This window comes from Pongo abelii, chromosome 6, assembly GCF_028885655.2.
Source record: "Pongo abelii isolate AG06213 chromosome 6, NHGRI_mPonAbe1-v2.0_pri, whole genome shotgun sequence".
Taxonomy (NCBI): Eukaryota; Metazoa; Chordata; class Mammalia; order Primates; family Hominidae; genus Pongo; species Pongo abelii.
In genome coordinates, this window is record NC_071991.2 from 136,961,707 (window position 1) to 136,984,244 (window position 22,538).

Genomic DNA, 22,538 nt, shown 5'->3' on the forward strand with positions numbered 1-22,538 from the left:
GGGATTACAGGTGCGTGCCACCAAACCTGACTAATTTTTGTATTTTTTAGTAGAGATGGGGTTTTGCCATGTTGGCCAGGCTGGTCTCGAATTCCTGATCTCAGGTGATCTGCCCCCCCCCCCCGCCTTGGCCTCCCAAAGTGCTGGGATTATAGGCGTGAGCCACCGCGCCAGACAGCTATATTTCTGTGATTTCTGGAAACCTTGCTGGACTTTAGGATTACTGCCTGGTGACACCAAAAAGCGTAAGGAAGCCCTAGGAGAGGAAAGATGAAATAACTGAGTATGGGAAAGAGCTTTGGCCAGGGAATCCAGTCATCCGCCAAAATGCGGTGCTGTTGTTCCACAGAGCCCCAACTCTAAAGCGGTCCACATTTGAGGAAGGTGCCCAAAGTAGGGGTGCTCAAAGGACGAATCAGGTAAAATGTTTCATATGAAGGGAGAGGCAGCAAGAACATATTGCAAGATGTCCAAAGACAGATCTACACCTCACGTTCAGAGGCAAGAATTCGGAGCATTCATTTTGGGTCCTGAGCATCTTAGGTGAACTGGAAGGCTCATACCATCTCAATGAAGTATCCTGTGGGTGGTTAGTGTAAAAGGAGAGAATCTGGTCATTCTTGGGGCAGAGGTGCTAAATATTAATGAGCCACGCATGGAAACGACCAGGCCCTTGATTGAATTTGGTTGGATCAATTCTATTATAAATCCCAGGGCGATGAAATCAAAGACAAAGAGGAGACGCCTGAGGCTGGAGCCAGCAAGAGAGAATGCTGATTAATTGTTGATGAAGAGAGATGTGCCTCTAGAGGTCTCAGCCTCTCAAGAAGGTCAAAGGAAAACGGGAAACCTGGGGACAGGAGTTTCTGGTGCACACTACAGGTGGAAGGGGGCCTTCCTGACCCCAAAACTCAGAGCCCCCTGCCCTGAGTGAAAGGTGAGCCGCCTCAGTGGGGATGGGGGCAGTGGGTGCTACTCAGAGGCCGCAAATCCAACCGTGCATTTGTGCCCGGGGCCCCTCCCACCCCATCCACTGAATCGGAATCCCTCGGGTGCGGGAGATCCGGAATCAGTATTCTTAGCAAGCTTCCTAGGACACCAGAGCCTCCTAGCCCTGGCTGAACAGACCTGCATTTGGGAATCAGGGCCTTGCCACCCAACACTGTGCCTAAGCCAAACCCGTTAGACTCAAAGGTCCCCCAAAACCTGGGGGATGGAGGGATTTTTGTGGACTCAATGTAGAAAAAAAAAAAATAGAAAGCTGCAAACATTGGCTCTGCAGAGCCTGCTTCTCGCCTTCCGCAGCCACACTGTGGCTGTGTTGGGGGAAGCCTCCTTCTTGCTCTGCGGCGGATCGCAGACTGTGCTGGGCCCTGCTGTGCATGTCACCTACTTCTTCTATTCCAACTTCCTGGGCATTTTGTGGTAATGATATTTGAGGGAGAAACACTGAGCTCAAGGGATCAGTGAAGGGGTTAGGGAATGTTAGATGAAATGGGCATAATGCAGCCCTGATACTACCGTCATCATGGGGACAGGAGATGGGGGTAGAGTCAGAGCTTGCCAAGCTCTCAGAAGACGAGAGCCCCGAGTAAGGGAGGACATCCTGAAGGGGACCAAGAGATTAAAGTATAACAGTAACTCTTCCTGTGGCGACGGACAAAGCAACAATGGGCTAATGCTGGTCAACCTCCTAATGTATACTTTGGAACAGTGAGGAAACATTCTAGAGTTTTCCAGTCATGCCTTGTCCAGCTACTCTCCGTGATCCCCTGTCCTGAGAACAGCCACAGTGGCCCTGTCTACATTAAGTGAGTAGGGGGGTGCTTACAGCACAGATAAGCTCCAGGGCCAGACCTCTGGGAGGCCCAGCCACATGGCTCTGGGAAGGTTGGTCAACCCCTCTATGCCTCCATTTTTAACCTGGGAAACTGGGAAAATCATGGCAGCTCCATGTAGGGCTATGATGAGGATTAAATGAGTTAACATGTGTAGAATGCTTAGTATCTGGCATCTAAGGGCTTAAGTATTGAGTATCTGGCATTTAAGTACTTAGTGTTAGCTACTGTTGGTGTCATTATTGAACTCTGTCTCCTGGTTAAAGCTGAGGCTCAAAAAACAGGTGTCTTGGCCGGGCATGGTGGCTCATGCCTGTAATCCCAGCACTTTGGGAGGCCGAGGCGGGTGGATTGCCTGAACTCAGGAGTTCGGGACCAGCCTGGCTAACACGGTGAAACCCCATCTCTACCGAAATACAAAAAGTTAGCTGGGCGTGGTGGTGCATGCCTGTAGTCCCAGCTATTCGGGAGGCTGAGACAGCAGAATTGCTTGAACCCGGGAGGCGGAGGTTGCAGTAAGCCGAGATCGCGCCACTGCACTCCAGCCAGGGCGACACAGCGAGATGCCTCTCTGAAAAAAACAAAAACAAAAACAAAAACAAAAAAAACCAAGTTATCTCTCCAAGCTGGGACAATCAATTCTGGTCTCCTGGAAATGGGACATCAGGAGCCTGGGAGCTGCTGGCTGTGAGTCAGGTGAAGACAGCTTCAGAGAGCAGGCATCTGGCTCCTGCCCTGCCTGGAACTTGGTTGTTGAACTTTCCCTTAGCCCTGCATCCTTCCAATAAGTTGTCTGTCTTAAGCCAGTGTAGAGTTCATTCTGTTGCTTCCAAAAGAAACTTCACTAACCCCAGCCTGAGAAGGACTGAAAGGCTGAGAGCCACAGCAGAGGGTCAGTATGGCGGGGAAACAGCAGCGCATAGCCTGGCCTAAGAGGGCTGGGGGAGCCCTGAACTCTCTCATGCTCTGGGCGCTGTAGCTGGGGGAGCTGTTAACTGGCTGTACCTTGGCCTGTATGCATCACTGGGCCCCAGGGAGCTGAGGAAGGCTGCTTTCCTGACTGTTCCAAGCCTAGGTCGGTTCTGCAGCTAAAGGTGGTATCAGTATTGAACGCCACTGGCTGGGGAAGGGCAGGCACCAGACAAGGAATGCCCCTGCTCGTGAGGGCACAGACAGCACTCCCGCATATGGAATGAGTTCAGTCTGCAGCTTCGAGGTTTGCACAAACATATATTTAAGGAACTTAAATAATGATACAAGACAAATTCTATCCTTTGCAAATATTTAAACTTAAAAATGTGTGCTGCATATAGCTTTAAACAACATTTAAAGGATAGCTGAGCTGAGAAGTATGCAGCTCTCTCTAAGGAATCCTGGCTCCTGGTGTGAATGACTTCAGGTGCCTCCCAGGGCCCTTTGGTTACTGCTAGAGAATGTTGCTTCCTGGCAGGGTTTCCACCAAAATATTTGCCTGGGTGGAAAAAGATGGTTTTTGGAGAGAGATGTCCTTGTAGCCTTGTGGAAGGGACAGCTTCATTTTCTTTTCCTCACAGAGGTGCCTAATTTTGGGAGGGCTCCAGCCTGGTTCTCTGGCCCCAGGTCACCAGACCCTAGCAGTAAGTACAGTCTGGCCCCTGTCAACCAGAATGCTCGCCCTGGCATGTGGCACTGCTGTGGCTCTATTCTTCCCGAAGGTAAGGTCTCGTTCTTCCGAGAGAGCACAGCGTGAGCTGCATGCTGCTTGTGTGTCTTTCTCGTGGAGCAGCCAGGACACTGTGGGCACCACGACCCCCTGCCCCCAGGCCCACAGGAGCGCTGGCTCTGTCGTCAAAGCTGCTTGGAGGCTGCATCGTTGTGACGATACTGCTGGGGACGGACCAGGACTTGAAAACAGAGACGTTTTAGCAGGGTGCTGAGAAGCTGCGTTTCACAAGCATTTCTTCAGAGGAAAGGTAGCTGGGGTAACTCCAAAGTCAGGGAAAAAGAGCTTCCGCCACAAACGTTGGAAAGGGTGATGCTGCCTTGGGTTGGGAAGTGGGCGGCGGGGAGCGCAAGCCTGTGGCTGTCACCATTTCCCCTTTAGGCAGAGCCTCTCAGCAAAAGGGGCCCCATCCCAGGCAATGCCATGAGCTCTTGGGAGAGCGTCCCAGGGCGCTGACCCTCACCATGCAGGCTGGCCTGAGGCACTGGGCTGGAAAAGCCCTAATGACCCCTTCCTGCCTCTACTCTTCGCCCTCAGTGGCAGCCCCTGAATGGGTCCTGCGCCCGCTGGGTCTTACACGTGGTCACCACCGAGGAAGAGTCCCCAGTTTCCTGTAGCGACCTCAGGTGACAGACATGAGGTCCTCCTGAGAAGTAACAGCTTCTCACATCTAGACAAAAGCTTCCTGGCGTTCCCTTTCCTTCCCTATTCAGTTGTGCCGTCACGCAGGTGCAGGCTGGCTTGGGTGTGGTTTGTGGCGGGATAGCGGGACACGCAGATTTCTTCTGGTTTAGTCCCCACATTCTTCCACTGTGAGCACGAGCAAGGGAAACGCTAAATAGATGCTACAAAATCTACAGTGAGCCACTGAGTTTATTCAGAAGGTTACGTTCTCAGCCTTTATGCCAGGGCCCAATTTTCAGGACAAGCCTTCGCGGGACAGGAGGAGTCCTTTGAAGATAGCAGTGCATGAGCAGAGAAACACGCATGGCTTGGTCTCACCACCCAGCAGCCGATTCCGAGGAGGGGCTGAGAGGGGCCAATTTCACCCTTCCCTAGCAAGACTCGGAGGAGGTTTTTCCTACACAAGAAGCCCATCTGACCACCAGGGCTTCCTGGAAGAGAGTGGTGCTAGATGTCAGCCCGGAACTCCCCAGACCAGGTATTCTTCCAGGCTCAGGCATAAAGAACCAGGAGGCTTTTATTTTCTATTAATCAACCTAGTTAGAAGCAGAGCCATTGTAAAGGCAGAGAAGTATTGATTACAGAATTAAAGAAGGAAAACACTGCTTATACAATGTGCTGTTAAGCAGAAGCCTCCCCTGGCTACTTGAATAAAATCCTCGGTAAGGATCGCCTGCAGTCACTGGGCACTTTCTATTGTACTAGCTCCCATACAGCAACATTTCTAGCAGCAGAAAAACAGGAAAACCGCTCTCCAGGGAGATGTTCCTGTCCTGTCCTGGCCCCAAATTACCTGGCACCAGGCTATCACACTCCACCAATACTTCGCTGGCCTGGGTTTTCAGGGGTGGCACGATGATGGTTCGGGGGTTCCCCGTGCAGTGATTCTCCAGGCTCCCCTTGGCGTCAAAGGCGTTGGCATTGTTGTGCCCGGCACGCTGCTGCACGGAGTAGGGGCTGGTGTTGCTGGAGGAGTCGGAGTAGGGGGAGTCGTGGACTGTGACACAGCTGATGACGTTTTTTCTTTGCTTGGAGACAGTGCTGAAAATGCAAAGGGAGAAGTCAGAGGTGGGAGAAGGCCGTGAGGTGAGACACCCAACTAGCATTTCATGCCCTGGGGCAGGGGAGGGAGGCAGAGGGGAGAGGGTAGGAACAGGGCTTTTGCTCTCCCTAACCCCCATGGGGAGGCTGGGCATGCAAATGTCCCCTGTGTAGCCGGCAGCAGGGGGACATGTGAAGACATGGAGAAGGGGCTGGTGCTGGACCTACAAGTACTTCTGGAAACTAGGGAGTGAGATGCTTCCAGGCTGGCAGCAGAGCTCAGCAGAGCTGCAGAGAAGGCACCTGCAGCCCAGAGCTGGGTACAACCCCCGTGGGCCTGCCAGAATGGGACATCTGAGCAAGGAGAGAACCAGCAAGAACCCAGCAACCTGGGGACCTGGGTTGGGAGTAAACCTGGCTCGGAAAAGAATGTCATAAGCTTAGGTTTGGTGCCTGTGGCCTGGCAAAGCTTATGCAGGAGGGAGCAGAATGTCCAAGGAATGGGATGCAGCGTGAGGCTCTGAGGGGGCTGCACCCACACAGCACAGTGCAGACATGCTGCGGAGAATGCAGAGCTGGAGTTGACACCCTCTGCCTCTCCTTGCTTTGAGTGTGCTCTGTGGGCTGTGTGCAGGCCACTACGACCTCCGCAGTCCCCTTTTCAGGAGCCAGGCTCACCTGCGGCTTTTCCACTGCCTGGGCCAAGGATCGGGGGAGATGGTGTTGCACCAGGGCCTGGTGGGAAGGCCCCTGCCAGGTTGATGCTGTGTGAAAGCCACTCTGAAGCCCTGGCCTTCATTTTACACGTGGAACTTCATACAATAGGGAGGCACCAGCTTTGGATAGCTCTTGGCCGGCATGTTTGTTCGGAGATATTTAAGTTAGTGTGGTTACTTTGGAAACTACTTCTGTCTTCAAACTCAGTGAGAGGTTGCTGGCATGATGGATGTGAAATTTATTGTGTGCTTATTTAAGGCTTTAAAATGAATGTGCATCTCTTTTTATATATTGATCATTTATTTTTAAGAAATAAAAATTGCCTAGGCAAGCTGGTCAGTTTCCAGCTAATCGGATGAGAGAAGCAGCTGGTATTTTTAGAGCCTCATAGAGTCACAGCCACCTCCCGGGTATCTTGCTTGAGGCCACACAGCCAGGCCAGGCTCTTCCCATGATGGATCTCCACCACCCTAGAGGCAGCAGAGAAGTGGGCAAATTCCAGAGCCCACAGCAGCCAGGCAGGAGGGACAGAAGAAGAGCCCGGCTGCTGAGCTACAGAAGGCTGGGGGATCTGAGAGGTGCAGTCCCCAGGAGGCGCTGGCCCTGCTCCCCAACACCCAGCACTCCTGACATCTAGGCTGGATAATTCTTCCAGTGGCTGGACACTGTCCTCTCTGGTTCAGGGTGCCTAACCGTGTTTGAAGTTGAGAACATGAACCTTGGAGTCAGCTGTCTAACTTCAGCATGTGCTGGTGACAGGGTGGTGGGCAGCTATTTAACCTCTCAGTGATTCAGTGGCCTCATCAGTAAAAGGTAGGTAATAATTGTAACTATATCATAGGCTTGTTTTGAGAACTAAGTGAGAAAATACAAGGGCTTTCAATGATACACAACACATGGTAAGTATTCCATAAGAGCTGCTATTATTTTTCTTCTTACAAGTTGTGTTACCTTATTTAACATGTGAAAACAGGTTTGCAAAAAACTTATCTAGGCAAAGAGAATTCTACCAGGGTAAGGACTTGCTGGAAAAGTTTCCTTTTTTCTAGTCTATGAATAAACCAGAAGATTGAAATGAAAGAAAATTAAAACTCATGATATCTTGGAGATCTATGCGGGGTACTACAGGGAATACCTATACAAAGAAATATGTGTCTCTGCCCTCGAGGAGATTAAAATCTCAGTGGAGGACTGTATAAAAACATGACAAGTTAAATAGTAAAAGCTTTAAAATAACCAGTTAGAGAGAATAATGGATGTCACAGAGCCTCCGTGATTAACTGTCAGATGAATCGTACAGATGATAATTGTTAAGAACTCAAAAGAAGGTAAGGAATGAATTGGTTGCATATATTTATGGCTCTTCACGTTAACTTAAAGTAGATAAATTTTAATTAATAAAGACCCAACACCTCCCAGTTATGACAGTTTAAATGTGAAATGTCCATATGCTTGTTCCTCAAAAAGCTAAACACAGAGTTACCCTATAGCAATTCCATTCCTAAGTACGTTCTCAAAGGATTGGAAACAGGTACTCAGATACATGTAAGCCAATGTTCACTGCAGCACTATTCAAAATACCAAGAGGTAGAAACGACCCAAGCGTCCATCAGCTGGTGAATGAATAGAAAATGTGGTGTATCCATACAGTGGAATACTGTTCAGTCATAAAAATGAATGAACACTGGGTGGGGTGGCTCATGCCTATAATCTCGGCGCTTTGGGAGGCTGAGGTGGGAGGATTGCTTGAGGCCAGGAGTTCAAGACCAGCCTGGGCAACACAGTAAGAGCCCATCTCTACAAACAGTTAAAAAAATAAGTGAAGTATGGTGGTACGTGCCTATACTCCCAGCTGTTTGGGAGGCTGAGGTGGGAGCCCAGGAGTTTGAGGCTGCAGTGAGCTATGATCACACCACTGCACTCCAGCCTGGGTGTCAGAGTGAGACCGTGTCTCCAAAAAAAAAAAAAAAGTTCTGATAAATGCTACAATATGGATGAACCTTGAAAACATTAAATGAAATAAACCAGACACAAAAGGACAAATAGTTTGTTTGAGTCTACATATATGAAATATCTAGAAGAGGCAAATTCATACAGACAGAAAATACATTAGAGGTTACCAGAGGTTGGGGGCTAGGGGAGAGGAGAGTGGCAAGTTACTGATTAATGGTATAGTTTTTGGTTGGGGTAATGGGAAAGTTCTGAAAATAGATAATGGTGATGGCTATACAGCATTATGAATATAATTAATGTCACTGAATTTACACTTAAAAATGGTTGAAATGGCAAATTTTATGTTATATATATTTGACCACAATTAAAAATTAATAGACTATTATTATACACATTCAATGGGTGAACTGTACAGTATAGTACATGAGTTATATCTCCATCAAAAACAAAGTCCAGGCTGGGTGAGGTGGCTCATGCCTGTAATCCCAGCACTTTGGGAGGCTGAGGCGGGTGGATCATCTGAGGTCACAAGTTTGAGACCAGCCTGAACAACATGGTAAAAATCCGTCTCTACTAAAAATACCAAAAATTAGTCGGGAGTGGTGGCGGGTGCCTGTAATCCCAGCTACTCAGAGGCTGAGGCAGGAGAATCGCTTGAACCCAGGAGGTGGAGGTTGCAGTGAGCCAAGATTGCACCACTGTACTCCAGCCTGGGCGACAGAGCAAGACTCCATCTCAAAAAAAAAAAAAAAAAAAGCAAAAGAGATTGACAGTCTTGGGCACTTCGCCACTGTACATCAGGGCTCAGTAGAGACACCCAGAGGGTGGGAGGGCACTGAGATCCAGTACAAGAATTACAAAGTGGGAGCTAGGTGTGGTAGTTCACCCCTGTAATCCCAGCACTTGAGGCCAGAAGTTTGAGACCAGCCTGGGCAACACAGTGAGATCCCACCTCTACAAGAATAAAAACATTAGCTAGGCATGGTGGTGTGTGCTTATAGTCCTAGCTGCTCGGGAGACTGAGGCAGGAAGATGGCTTGAGCCCAGGAATTTGAGGCTGCAATGAGCTGTGGTCATGTCACTGCACTCCAATGTGGGTGACAAAGAGACCTATACTCTAAAGAAAATAAATAAATAAATGAAAATAATTAGGTACGGTGGCTGACACCTGTAATTAGCACTTTGGGAGTTCAAGGCAGGCAGATCATTTGAGGCCAGGAGTTTAAGACCAGCCTGGCCAACATGGTGAAACCTTGTCTCTACTAAAAATAAGAAATCCGCTGGGTGCAGTGGCTTACACCTGTAATCAATCCCAGAACTTTGGAAGGCCGAGGTGGGTGGATCACTTGAGGTCAGGAGTTCGACACCAGCCTGGCCAACATGGCAAAACCCCGTCTCTACTAAAAATACAAAAATTAGCCAGGCGTGGTGGTGTGCACCTGTAATCCCAGCTACTAGGGAGGCTGAGGCAGGAGAATCGCTTGAACCCGGGAGGCGGAGGTTGCAGTGAGCAGAGATCACACCACCACACTCCAGCCTGGGTGACAGAGTGAGACTCTGCCCCCACACCGCGCTAGCCCCCTGCCGCAAAAAAAAAAAAAAAAAAAAAAAATCCTGGGTGTGGTGGCATATGCCTGGAATCCTAGCTTCTTGGGAGGCTGAGGTGGGAGAATTGCTTGAACCCAGGAGGTGAGGTTGTAGTGAGCTGAGATCGTACCACTACAGTCCAGCCTGGATGACACAGCCAGACTCTGTCTTTAAAAAAAAAAAAAGATTGCTGTCTACCAATAACAACAAAAAAGAATATCTCGAAATATTTTATAAATATAAATTAAGCAAAAAAAGGAAGTGGGACTCCAGGAGGTCTCTGAGCTAGGAGGTAGGGAGGAGGGATCTGAGAGCAGGGAGATGCCAGAGGCTGAAGACGAGGAGGGAGCAGGAGGGAAGGAGAGCTGCCTTAACAAGACAAGGGCAGAGAAACCTGCAGCTGTCTTCTGGGATGAATGGGGGGGGAGTAAAGGGAAACAACTGGTCTGCTGCAGTCTCTTGTGTAATAAGGGAACTCCTCCTACCTCACACTGTTTCGAAGTACTCTGAGGGCCAGGGGAAGAGCTGGGAGCCATGACTGGGAGCAGCTGCTGGCTCCCGAGGGGAGGTGAGGAGATGGCGCTGCCCTGCCCTTCACTCTCAGCTTCGGGCACAGCTACTCCTGAATGATGAACATGCCTCTGGTCATCTCATGAAACGCAGACATGTTCTGTTGCAGGTGCCCATTCTGTGGGTGGAGGACCCCAGGTGAGGATGGAGGCTGACTCCCAAATGTGTCCTGGGAGCTGGCACTGCAGTCCTAGCTCTGCTGTTCCTTTACTGGTGTGGCTCTGGACAGTGGCCTGGATAACCTGTAACATCCATCCAGCTCCAACCTGCTCTGAAATTCATTGAGAGAAATTACTTATGGCATTAAAGGAGCCACTGTGAGGATCTCTGAAAGATTCCTAGAGACATTTTAAAATAGGAATGGTCTAGCTCTAATCTGGAGAGGAAAGAGATCCTTTTAGTAGATGTACCTTACCTATAGACCCAGATCTGCCCAGTTCTTGCTGATCATATCTTCCTTAGGATCTGAGTAGTTTAGAAAATGAGCATTTAAAAAAAAAAAAAAAACAAAAAGACAAAAACATACACTAATTTTGGCAAAACTGTAATCTGTCCTCCAGTAAAATTCAAATTGGGCATATTTGGAGCTCTTCACTCAAATGTGGAAATTGTGGAGAAGCTTCAGCTTAATATGAATAAGAATTTTCTAACAACTAGAACTATCTCAAGACACAATAGCCACTTCATGAGTCACTGAGCTTCTTGTCACTGAAGAATGGCTTTCTGGCATAAGTCTTGTGAGAGCTGACAGCTTGGCCTGGGTGACCTGTGAGAACTGAGGGCCAACTCCTTGATGGAAACCCAACAGGTAGTGAGCCTCCCACCGAAGAGACTGAAGAATCTGCATGTCAGTGTCTAATTATCTACAAGGAGTGTGGGATAAAACCTTTATAAACTCTTCCCGGGTCCTATCCCTTTGTTGTAGCTGGGGAGCCCCTAGCTTAATGAGCAAATATGTACGGCACAGCTTGATGCTGATTTGCCTACCTTTTTGGATTTACAATGACACATTTATTTGCAGAAGGTGAATTCATTTGCTAGCTTTTTTCATCTCTTCCATTGTTAGAAAGCTCTGTGCTCTACCTGAACACACTATGCAGATTAGAGAACTAATGGGAAACTGTTAAATGAGTCACTTTAGAAATCAGCACACATTTCAGATGACTACTGCAGATTCTTTAGGCTCGTATCTATCGATACTACTGGGATTCATTCCATGATTGCATCTAATTATTATTGACAGCTTATCAATCCCATTATGAGTTGGTTAATGCAAGTGAGAGAGACAGCGATAGGGGCAGAATGAGAAATATTTGCTGAAATGGCCTTGAAAGAACATCACTTCTGAATAAAGAACAAAACTGTCAGAGTTCACAATTGCATTATGTTGTCATGGCAATAGATAATTTTCATCATTTTAAAATGATGAAAATAAATAAGGAGCTAAAAAGTAAAGAAATCCCTAAAGGAGAAAGCACTGGCAGAAGATCAGATATAACCTGTGACCCCTTCCCTGTAGGGTCTTATCTGGAATGTGTCTCTGATTTCTATTTGCTAATCTGAGTCCATTTCATCCTTCAAGACCGGGGTCAAAACTCATCTCCTCCAATAACTTCTTTCACCCTTCTGATTTCATAGTCAATGCTATGTGTTCTATTACTATGATGCTGATTATTAAGTACAGGTAACATTTATTGGATGCATACTAACTACAGCTTAAAGTGCTTTACATGTTTATCTCCTTTAATCATCATGGCAAGATGATGTGGTAAAGAATATGACTACTTTTGGCTGGGCACAGTGGCTCATGCTGGTAATTCCAGTGTGCCTCCAGACCAGCGTGCTCCTTCCTGATAGCTGCTGACTTAGAATCATTAGAGAGAAAAAAAAATCTTCATTTTAATATGGCACATACATTCCATTCAATTATTATTATTCTTTTTAGAGACAGGGTCTCACTCTGTCATCCAGACTGCAATATTGTGTTGTGAGCATAGCTCAGCTCATTGCAGCCTCGAACTCCTGGGTGGAAGCAATCCTCGCATCTCAGCTTCCCAAGTAGCTGAGACTACAGGCATGTACCACTGTGCCTGGTGAATTTAAAAAAATTTTTTGTAGAGACAGGGTCTTGCTGTGTTGCCCAGGTTGGTCTCAAACTCTTGGCCTCAAGTGATCCTTGCACCTTGGCTTCCCAAAGTGCTGGGATTCCAGGTGTGAGCCACCATGCCTGGCTCCTCCTTTCAAATTGTATTATCTGCATATTTATGTCTATGTCTATGTCTACACGTGTGTGTATATAAACACACATATATCACCCTTAAGATCATTTTTACATGACTACTTTCTAGAGAAATCAGAAACAGGGTCGCAGAAGGAGCCATGAGTAGTCACCTCATCCTTGTCCCATCAGATGCAGCGGAAGGAAGTGTTTGCTCTCCTTCCATCTTCTTCTGAAGTCCAGTCTCTCTCTTCCCAACTGGCCTGGGAGTCTTGACTCATCTTTCCTAATCACCTTCGGTCCATCCACTGAGCACCACTCTGCCCTATGATATCCAACCCTCTCCCACCCCTCTTCTTCCCTCTTCCCTGTGGAAAGCAAGGAGCAAACCAGGAAGCTGTGGCACATCAGTGACAGCTTTGTAATGTGACAGCAGCTGGGGACAGTAGGGTAAAGTGTCTCTTCTTCAAAATACACCCCTAAGCCACTCCACTCAGCCCACTGGAGTGTCTTAAATGGAGCCCTGTAAAGACGGTGTGGCGAAGTCAGCTGGACAAAAGATTCTACCATCGTCTCTTGAGATGAGTCACATGACTGAAATATCTTCCAACTGGGGATGTATTGTACTCAAAATGGAGAGACACCAAAGCTCCTTCAAATGGCACTGCGTGTCTGGGTTCCTTTGTTCCTTCACTCAAGCCTGATTCCCACATCCCCATGAGCATGGCAGGAGGCTGGCTGTAGTAGCTTCTCAACCAATGGCAGGATGGAGCAAGCTACATGGTTATAGGTAGCAACGGAGGCTAATCCCACTTTGGGCTTTTTGCCCATGCAATAATAAATGAGTGTGTGTGGTTTTTGCTCCCTCTGTTAAGTGGATGTTAATTTTTCAGGCCAAAGTCATTTGAGCTGCAGTTTATCAGTTTTCTAACCTTGCTTTATCTATAATGATTTCTCTAGACTTTCAACTTGGTAAAAAGAAGGAAAACATTTCGGGTCAAATTTTTTTTATATATAAACATGTTAAGAGTGAGCTAAGTAACTGTTTCTATATCTAAAATACTGAATGATATTTGTGAATCAATTTTCTTAAAGTTTTCATTTTTGGTAACGTTGGCTGAAACAGTGGCTGCTTACACAGGCACAGTGAAGTGCAGCCTGCAGGAGGGCCTTGATGACCTAAGCAGAACAACCCACCTACCAGAAATATCTGGGTAACTGATGAGTGAATGCGTGAATGAATAATGGAGCTGGACAAAATCATTTCTATATGATCAGTTGACGTGAGCCACTTCGGTTTACACACTTAAAAAATTACTCTCGGCCAGGCAAGGAGGCTCACACCTGTAATCCCAGCACTCTGGGAGGCCAAGGCAGGAGAATTGCTTGAGCCCAGGAGTTCAAGACCAGCCTGGGCAACATAGTGAGATACTGTCTCTAGTTCTTACAAAAATAAAAAAAGAAAGTACCCTCATGACTAAAGGTTGTATGCTATAGCCTTTACAGGACCATTTCAACACAAGTTAAAGATAGCAGGGGGGTCTGGATCAGGAGACGTGGATCAAGAGAGTCCAGGAGAGAAAAGATGGCTTGTTCAGTATGTGTAGACAATTAAATGCTTTTCTAATCGAAATTGTCTGTAAATATTTAAAAGAAGACCAGTTCTACTACTTAATCCCGGGGAACCCAGAACAATATCTGTTTGTCTCATCTTTTGGCCAATTCTACAGCCATGACCAGAGTCCCCTAGTCCAACAGTAATTCACTGAAAAGTTCCCTGGCTCTGCCCTGCCCTTCCTACTTTAAAAAGAGCTGACTCCGCCCCTCTCAGTGCCATAGCTCCAGCACCCTGACAAATGCCCAGCACCAAGAGGGAGCTCAGTGGACAATACTCTAGACTCCCTGTGGCCCTGGCATGGTGCCCTGCACACAGTGGCACAGTGGTAGTCAGAGGAGGGAGCAGGATGGGATTTGTATTCGTTGAATGAATGACTGAAATCAGTTATTTTTGCCAGTTATTAAGTTTGCCATTTCTTCAAGAGCATGGCACCTGAGTCCCAATTCTGCTATTTAGAACCTGTATCAATTTGGGTGAGTCACCTACCTTTCCTGAGCCTCAGTTTCTTCATCTATCAAATGGGAATAGAAGTATCAGCCTTGCGTGCCCCATCAAATGATGGAGGAGCTAGTGCGGGTGGAACACCCCGTGGATGTTTGCTATGATTCTCCTGTCTTTAGCTCAGTGTCTCCCAGCATCTGCCTCCAACATGCCCTGGAGTTCTTACGAGTGGAGCTGCTGGCCAGCCATCTGCTGTGCAACTAACAGTGCCACATACATGGGGTCAGGAATAATGATTTTGCCTTGGCTTTCTTTTAAAAATTCTAGGCTATATCATCTAGTCCTAGAGGTTTAGTGACATCCTCAACCAGGTCTAAAAGCCCCTTTGGTGGAGGAGGCACTGCCATCCCTCTGAAGGTCATCGGCTGCCTGACTCTAGCTGCCAAGCTGAGGCTGGGCCATGTCAGGGGAATTGACCAGCATTTTAGGCAAAGTTACAGGACTGGCACTGGGGTAAGTAGCAAATAGAAAACGAGGCTGGGAACACAGAAGGTGGGAATCAACATGCACACAGCACGAAGAAATCAGGCTCGAGAACAAGGATGATCAATGTGTAGGAGGGAAGGTCTCCATCGCTCCAGCTGGGACATAGAAGGGCTGGGGAAGCTCTTCAGCTGGAGAGGGACCAGGTGACCCCTCCACGTGGCTGCACTTGGGGGTGCATCCTTGTTTTCCCAGGACTGATGCTTCCCCTTGAGCCCCTCAGTATCTCCTGACAAAGCTGACCACCCCCATGTAAGGGGAGATCCCTCCCCAACCCCCTTTCCATCCTGAAGCCCCTTTTGGATAAGCTCCTGCATGGGGCTCTTGATCCTGTTCACCTGCCTTGGAGGCTCTGCCCCATCAATCACCTCACTTGAATTTGCAACCGCACCTCCTCCACTGTGTGGACCTGCCCAGACCTTTGGCCTTCAAAGCCCCCCTCCCCTGCTATTCCCTTAAGCTATTTTCCCTTTGAGTTCCCATGGTACTTTGCTCATTTTTATGGGACTGATACTCTGTTTTGTGTTATAATGATTTGTATGTGTTTCGTCTTGCTTATTACCCTGCAAACCTCATGAGGACAGACTGTCTACCTTATTTATGTAACACCTGCAGTTCCCAGCATAATATCTTACACTAGTGGGGCCAATAAATACTGACTGTGTTAAATTTTATGATAATTCTGACTTCTAAGAACAAGTAATCATATTTCCCCACATTTTTTTTTCTCATTCCAAAATGTAGTCACAATAATGTGATCACAATTACACAGTGGTTTCTCTATAAATAAAACAGCTACTGGTTTCTGTTTTCTCCTGCTCAGACTCACATACACTTTCCTACCTTCTTGAGTGCAAAGACACTTTCTAAGGCAATAGCCATTAGATCTCTCTAGAAAACATTATTCTGGGAGCTCCCAGTCACAACTGTGGACAGCTGAAGCCTTTTGGATGACTCCCTAGCCTCAGTCTGTAGCTTCCCTATTCAGCCTGATGTGCCCGGCATTTTCATGACCCTGGCAGGCTGGCAGTCCCCGCCACTCTTCACTGCAGGATGCTGTGGGACTCAGTAGCCACTGCTACTGTCTGTCTGTGGCTGCCCCTCACCTGTGCACCTGGCTGCCTCTCCCAGGTTTCTCTGAGTTGTTCCCATGAAGGTCCTCATCTGCTGCCCAGCCTCTCGGTTCTATCATTTCTTTCTGGGGGCCTTAGGGGCTGCCGCAGGGGCAGGGACATGCTCTGGCTTTGCGTTCCACTCTCAGCCCTGTCAGCTCTCTGACTGGTGGAGAGACGGCTCTCTCATCCTCTTTCTCAGACACGCTATTCAATTCTCTCCTGGGCACAGATGTTGAGAGTCTGTGTCAACTCAGATCTCATACGTTAGGAATGAGATTCCAATCTAGCTGATTGTCAGATTTTAAATTGCTTTTGCTTTTTTCCATTTGTGGCAAAGGGCTGGGCAAGGCTGCTGGGCCCTTCTGATGACCAAGGCTACCCACGTGTGGGTGGCTGCTCCAGGCCAGGCTTCAGTCTGGGGCTGGGCAGGGCCGTCCCCTTTGTGAAGAGACCGCTGAGCCCATGTGAGGACTGAACCGACAGTATTCCTGGGTGGTGGTGTTGGGGCACTGTGGGGAATGGACCATTGACTCAACTTGAGGCTGTCATCAAAAAGGGACCTGAGGCCAGTTCTGGGCTAGGCAGATGGGGAGTAAAAGGCAGTCCTGGGCTGCCAAAGTATTCAGTGCTATGCCTGGACCTTTGACCTGGGTCCCCTCTGGCACCTGGCACAATGCTACGGCCACAAGTGCTCCACTACATTCTTCTCCAAAATACAATGACAATTAGGCTGCACCTAATTGGTGGGAAGAGGACACTTGAATGAGACGTACTAACCCCACCCGGAAACAAACTAAAACCACTGGACTTCATTATAAAGAGGGAAGGGAATGTCCCATGCAGGAATAGTTATAATGAGAATGTTTTCATCAGTCTATCTATACATTTTGTAATGATTTCAAATGTGAGAATTTATTATCTAATCAAAGGATTTGTGATTACTAATTAGTTACATTGTATCCAATCAGGATTAATAATTCAAGCCTAATTGTGAATTAGGCTTCATATCCAGCTGCAGGATGCGTGCTGACTGGCAGCGCTGGGCTTGGGAGGGGCAGGCCTCCCTTCCCTGGCTCTCGGTCCCAGTGCAGAGGAGCCAGCAGGGTGGGGCCATGAGATTTTGGGCTCTACAAGGCCGCGCTCTAGGGGTGCAGGACGCCAGGAGGCCAACTGTTCTAGAGGGGTGGCTCAGAACCTGAGCTGAGTGGCCCAAACAAAAACCACATTTTGCTGAAGTCTGGCTGGGCAGTACAGAAAAAGAGGCTCTGGCGCCAGAGTTAGTAGTTTTGTAAATATAATAAAGATTTCTTCCCTCTCCCCAGGAAGCACACAAAGACTAAAATGAATTATTATTACTTTGGGATAAACAGTAATGCTCTCTGGGTGAAGAGCCAACTGGCAGTTTTAAAAGATTAGGTTAATCAGACACAGGGAAATTTCTGATTAATTGGACAATTACTTCGTATTCCGAGTGAGCCAAGGCAATGTTAGAGAAATATCCTGACCAACTGGGAATAAATTCACTAGCTTGAGGCAGAGACTTTTAAACTTACAGACGATGAAATACATTGGCATTGTGTGCCTGATTTTTATGGTCTCAAGTTCCCCAAATGTATAGGGCCTATAATAAGACCAACATGATTCAACATTATTTTGGTTTTAAACAATTGTGGAAAACCTGTTTGACATTCTCTTGAAATAACTTTAGGACCATAGTAGATGGCAAAACCAAACTTTAGTGGTCAGAAGAGAGGGATCCTTATGTTTGATGATGGAAGATGGTCAGATCCGCACACAATGCAAACCCTCCCGGCTCCTTCCTGGAAGGCTAAGGTGGCACTGCCTCACCTGGTGGGGGCATGTTTCTGTTCCTCCTCCTCGTCCGTGTCACTGCTGATGGTGATGACGCTGACCGTGGGGCTGGGAGTGTCGGGAATGACAATTGTCTGCCGCTGCCGCTCCCGGGTAGTGCTGGAGGCCACGTCGCCCCACCCACAGGTGACCGAGGTGCTGCAGGCCGGGCTACTGTGCACCATGGCACAGCGGGGAGGTGTGTTCTCCTTGACACGCTTGGATCGCTGTGGGGAGCTGATGGCCTGAGAGGAGGACACCTCACAGGTGGAGACATTTCTGTAATGAGAAAACCCACTCTCACACAGAGGAAGGTCAGGCCCCACAACTCCTTCGAAGGAGCCCAATTGCCTAGAAACACCTGCTTTGCCAATCTCTGTAAAACAAGTCAGTGGCTGCCCAATGAGTCTCCATCTGTGACTGGGAAAGGGATCACTCAGTGAGCGGCTACACAGGCCTTCTCTGGGCTCTGGTTTGGATCTACATGCCTGCTCCCAGCAGGACAAAGGGAGCAGCCAGGGCTTTCGGAGCAGGGAGGGGGCTCTTGTGCCCCAGGCTCTACAGGTCTTGTAGGAGCAGATGTCATGCCAGGATTCCAGCTGTGTTTGCCCCAACACACCCCCTCGCCTTCAGGGTCAAGGCCCTACTTCTGAGCTCTGTCTTGTGTCATCCCTTCAAAGGTACTTAAGTCTTGTTTTGGGGGTGGTGGAAGAACTGGTGTTTGCCACATCAAGCTTTGGTTTCCTTGCTAATGGTTATTCTACTGAAACATTTATTCCTTAAGAGTTTCAGGATATAAAGGACCTAACCTTGGTGACCAGTGGTTCAGTTTTCCTTCTTTCCTCCTCTGGAAAAAGAACATGACCAAAGTATTTGTGTGCATATAATTGCTAAAAACCTTAAAAATGATTTTTTGGGATTTTGCCTTGTGGAGCCTCATGGGAGGCTCATTAGTCTAAATTGTAATAGAAAATTTGGAAAAGTGCAAGAGGAAAAAGCATTCTTAAAAAGAAAACTTTTAATCTTAATTTTGATCAACTTGAAATTCCTTACTAAATTAACCAACGTGATTTTTGGTAACTTTATTAGGGGAAAAATACTTTCTCCCCTCCCTATTAGATCCTCACTGACTCTGGCACAGGTTGAACGTCTTTTATCTGAAATGCTTAGTCCAGAAGAATTTTGGAATTTTGTTTTCTTTCAGATTTTGGAATATTTGCATATACATAATGAGACATCTTGGGGATGAAACCCAAGTCTAAACACAAAATTCTTTTGTTTCATATACACCTTATACACATAGCCTGAGGTCATTTTATACATTATTTTTAAATAATTTTGTGGATGAAACAAAGTTTTGACTGAGACCACATGTCAGGTGTGGAATTTTCCACTTATGGCACCATGTCAATCCTCAAAAAGTTCCGAATTTGGGACAATTTTGGACTTCTGGATTAGGGATGCTCAACCTGTAGTATCTATGCAGTGAGAGACTAACACCAATGTATAATGAAACTCAGACTTTTATATGTCTTTAGAGATTCTAGCACCTTCTAGCTAAAGGGATGGCAGTAAAATGAAAATAATTCAATAAAGGTGGATTTATTTTCCTATCTAGCTAGTGCCAGATACATGGCTTGCTCCTTCCTAGGGACTGGTAATATGTTTCACTGGTGTGATTGTACCATTGTTTGTACTTACTATAAACCTATGTATTTGTTGTTGCTAAAACATTACAATTTTAAGATTATGTTTTTCACTACCAATGGTTTTAGTATCTCCACTTGGCATTGTTAAGGAAAAGTACGCCTGGCCACATCACCAACAAGGGAGAGACTTCTGGTCTTTCAGACTGTTTTGGCTAAGACATTGGTCTTAAAAATAAGCAAATACATACCTTTCACTATAATTATATCGATCTTGAAATGTACTGGCAATGAACCTTCATGAAGCCAGCTGGGTGGTGAGTAAACAAAAAGGAGGGACTTGCTAAAGAGGTTGGGAGGCTAAGGGTTCTTACTGCCCCTACTCAGCCAAGGTGAACCACAAAGATGCTAAGCTCAGTTCTGGGACAGAGCAGTGCTCCATGTGACCTTGCTGGGCATGACAGCCCATGAGGATTGAGACGGTGGACTTTGTTGCCACCCAGTCTAATAATGACATGGGTGAGCTGTCACAAGGCTGCCAAACAAAAGCGTTCTGGAAAGCTGCCAATGATCTGAGATAAATTTCCCTGAGTTGTCAGAAATACCCAAATAAGGAATCTTGGAGGATGACAACTTCAGCCCTTGGATGAATTTTTGAATGAGAATGAAAAGAAGAAGGCCTAGTTTCTGGTATCTGGTTATATGAGGAAGCAGAAAACCAAAATCACTGGACATTTTGTATACCAGATTTCTCTTGATTAACTTATCACAAATAAGCAATTAAGCACCTCAAAGCTGTGCCATTAGGAAGAGATGTAGGAGCAATCCTGTAGTCACACCATCTCTCTCTGGCCTGGGAATCTCTATTTTTTAAAAAGTCAGGTTTATTAAGGTATAACTGACATATAGCAACATTTCTCCCTTTGAAGTGTTTGATGAGTTTTGACAAACGCACAGTCATAACCCCCCACTACAATCCAGACTTAGAGCTTTTCCCCTCAGGCTTCTTCACAGTCAATCTCCTCCTCTCCTACTGGTCTCTGGCAAGCCCTAATCGGATCTCTGTCTCTATGTTTTGCCTTTTCCAAAATGCCATATAAATGGAATCATACAGCATGCAGCCTTTTGTTGACCTTTATTTTTTAAAGTGTTCATTGAGATGAGAATGGATTTAAAGGGAATGGGAAAGATTCGTGTTCTGCTGGTTAGTGTCTGGGATTAAACAAGCTATTGCTTATATTTAAGCAAGGTGCTAAATCAGTTAAACTTCTGATCTTAGATACAAAGAAAGCACATTTCTTTAGTATTTTTTAAAACATTTTTTAACAACTTCAACATTTTAAAACATTTTTAAACAATTATTATGGTAATTGGTTTCCAAAATGAAACTTCAGGTGAGGCTGAGTATTCTCCGGACAAGTAGAAAGTGACAAAAGATAATTTGCTTCACCAAACTTTAGTCAGGCTTGTGAACCTTCTCCTAGGTCTAACTGTGCACTCTGCTGTACAATCTACTTTTGGCAAAAAACCTTGCTAAGTCAGTTTAGCAAGAACCCACCATCCCTGATATCTGATCACCCTCGATATCTGATTAGGTTCCTCATCCTCCAGGTGTGATGTCTGATCACCCGGGCCTGTCATTAGCAAGAATCCTGTTAGGTCAGTTTAGGCAGTACCTCCCTTACCCCTGATACTTCCTCTTAGTAACTTCCCATTCACCGACGCCCCCCAACCCTGCCTTGGCTATAAATTTTCACTTGCCCACGCTGTATGGAGTTGAGCCCAGTCTCTCTTGCCCACTGCAAGATTCCATTGCATCCATCCCTACACTATTACCACGGTCTTAAACCAAGTGCTTCCTGCAAATCCTGGGCCAATCCAGGTGGTACAGGATGTTTTGCTAGCCACTGCAGGAAGAGGAGTGCCCCCATCCCATGCAACTGTCCCATGTTCAGAGTGGGTGCTGATACTCCCTAATCCTAAACTACATTTCTTTAGCACTCACATTCCCTTGGATTTCTCTTCCTTAGGGTGGCTCTCACCACCTACCTCACAGATGACTGGTGCTGCTTACTCTTCCGGGAGGAGGTGGTGCTGGTTGGCTGCTGCCGCATCACGTGGGCCACACCCACATTTAAGGGCTGGGCTGCTGGAAGGGTCACATGACCGGTCAATAGCGCAGGCTGCTGCATGATGGGATTGTAATGGCTTCCATGAGCATGCGTGTTCCTGAAAGGGAACCGGGACAACAAGGTGCCTTAGAGGTGTTCTAAAAGCAGAGCTCCTCTATAAGATCAAGCTTCCTCCCCAAATAAACGCCGACTGCAGTTGGTTATCTCACTAGCTGTGCGGCTGCTGAAGGGATGAGCCTGGCCATGTGTGCTCATCGGGTGGGTTTCTTCTACTCATAAGGAGTAGGAGAAACATAACTGGTTGTGAGAAAGAGGACTTTCAAGTGGGAAGAATGCCAAGTGCACCAGCTCCGAGATTTTAAGTTCTAGGGACAGGAGATAAATATTCCCTCCAACTTTTAAAGTCCCTGAGCACCTAGGTGATTATCCTGAACAATATTCTATTTTAGAATTTACAAGCCAGGTATGGTGGCTCACACCTGTAATCCCAGCACTCTGGGAGACCGAGGAGGGCAGATGGCTTGAGCTCAAGAGTTTGAGACCAGCCTGGGCAACATGGCAAAACCCCCTTTCTACCAGAAATACAAAAAATTAGCTGGGCATGTTGGGGTGCACCTATGGGCCCAGCAACTCGGGAGGCTGAGGTGGCAGGATCACTTAAGCCTGGGAGGCAGAGGTTGCATGAGCTGAGATTGTGCCACTGCACTCCAGCCTGGGTGACAGAGCGAGACACTGTCTCAAAAAAAAAAAAAAAAAAAAAAGTTTCACCTTAATTTTATAAAAAAAAATTTTAAATGAAGAAAAAGCGGAATTTACACAGTGTCTTCAATGGGTTATTTTATTCCACTCTGTGACGTAGGCAGGATATCTTAGCAATACCAT

At 46.9% G+C, this 22,538-nt stretch overlaps 1 protein-coding gene and 1 long non-coding RNA gene across 6 annotated transcripts in view; one reads left to right on the forward strand and one right to left on the reverse strand.

Annotated features, from left to right (window-relative positions):
- HIPK2 (homeodomain interacting protein kinase 2) overlaps positions 1-22,538 on the reverse strand; it is a 233,639-nt gene that overhangs the window by 17,218 nt on the left and 193,883 nt on the right. For all 5 annotated transcript variants that reach the window (XM_024249427.3, XM_024249423.3, XM_024249422.3 and 2 more), the window contains exons 11-13: positions 21,574-21,753; positions 17,876-18,157; positions 5,018-5,265 (exon numbers count right to left, since the gene is read on the reverse strand). In XM_024249427.3, coding sequence (XP_024105195.1) covers positions 5,018-5,265; positions 17,876-18,157; positions 21,574-21,753 — 710 coding nt within the window. The remainder of the gene's footprint in view (positions 1-5,017; positions 5,266-17,875; positions 18,158-21,573; positions 21,754-22,538) is intronic.
- Positions 5,253-13,167, forward strand: LOC129060686 (uncharacterized). The gene is made up of 3 exons (XR_008527603.1): positions 5,253-5,310; positions 6,666-6,795; positions 12,503-13,167. It is a non-coding gene; the product is annotated as an uncharacterized LOC129060686 (long non-coding RNA).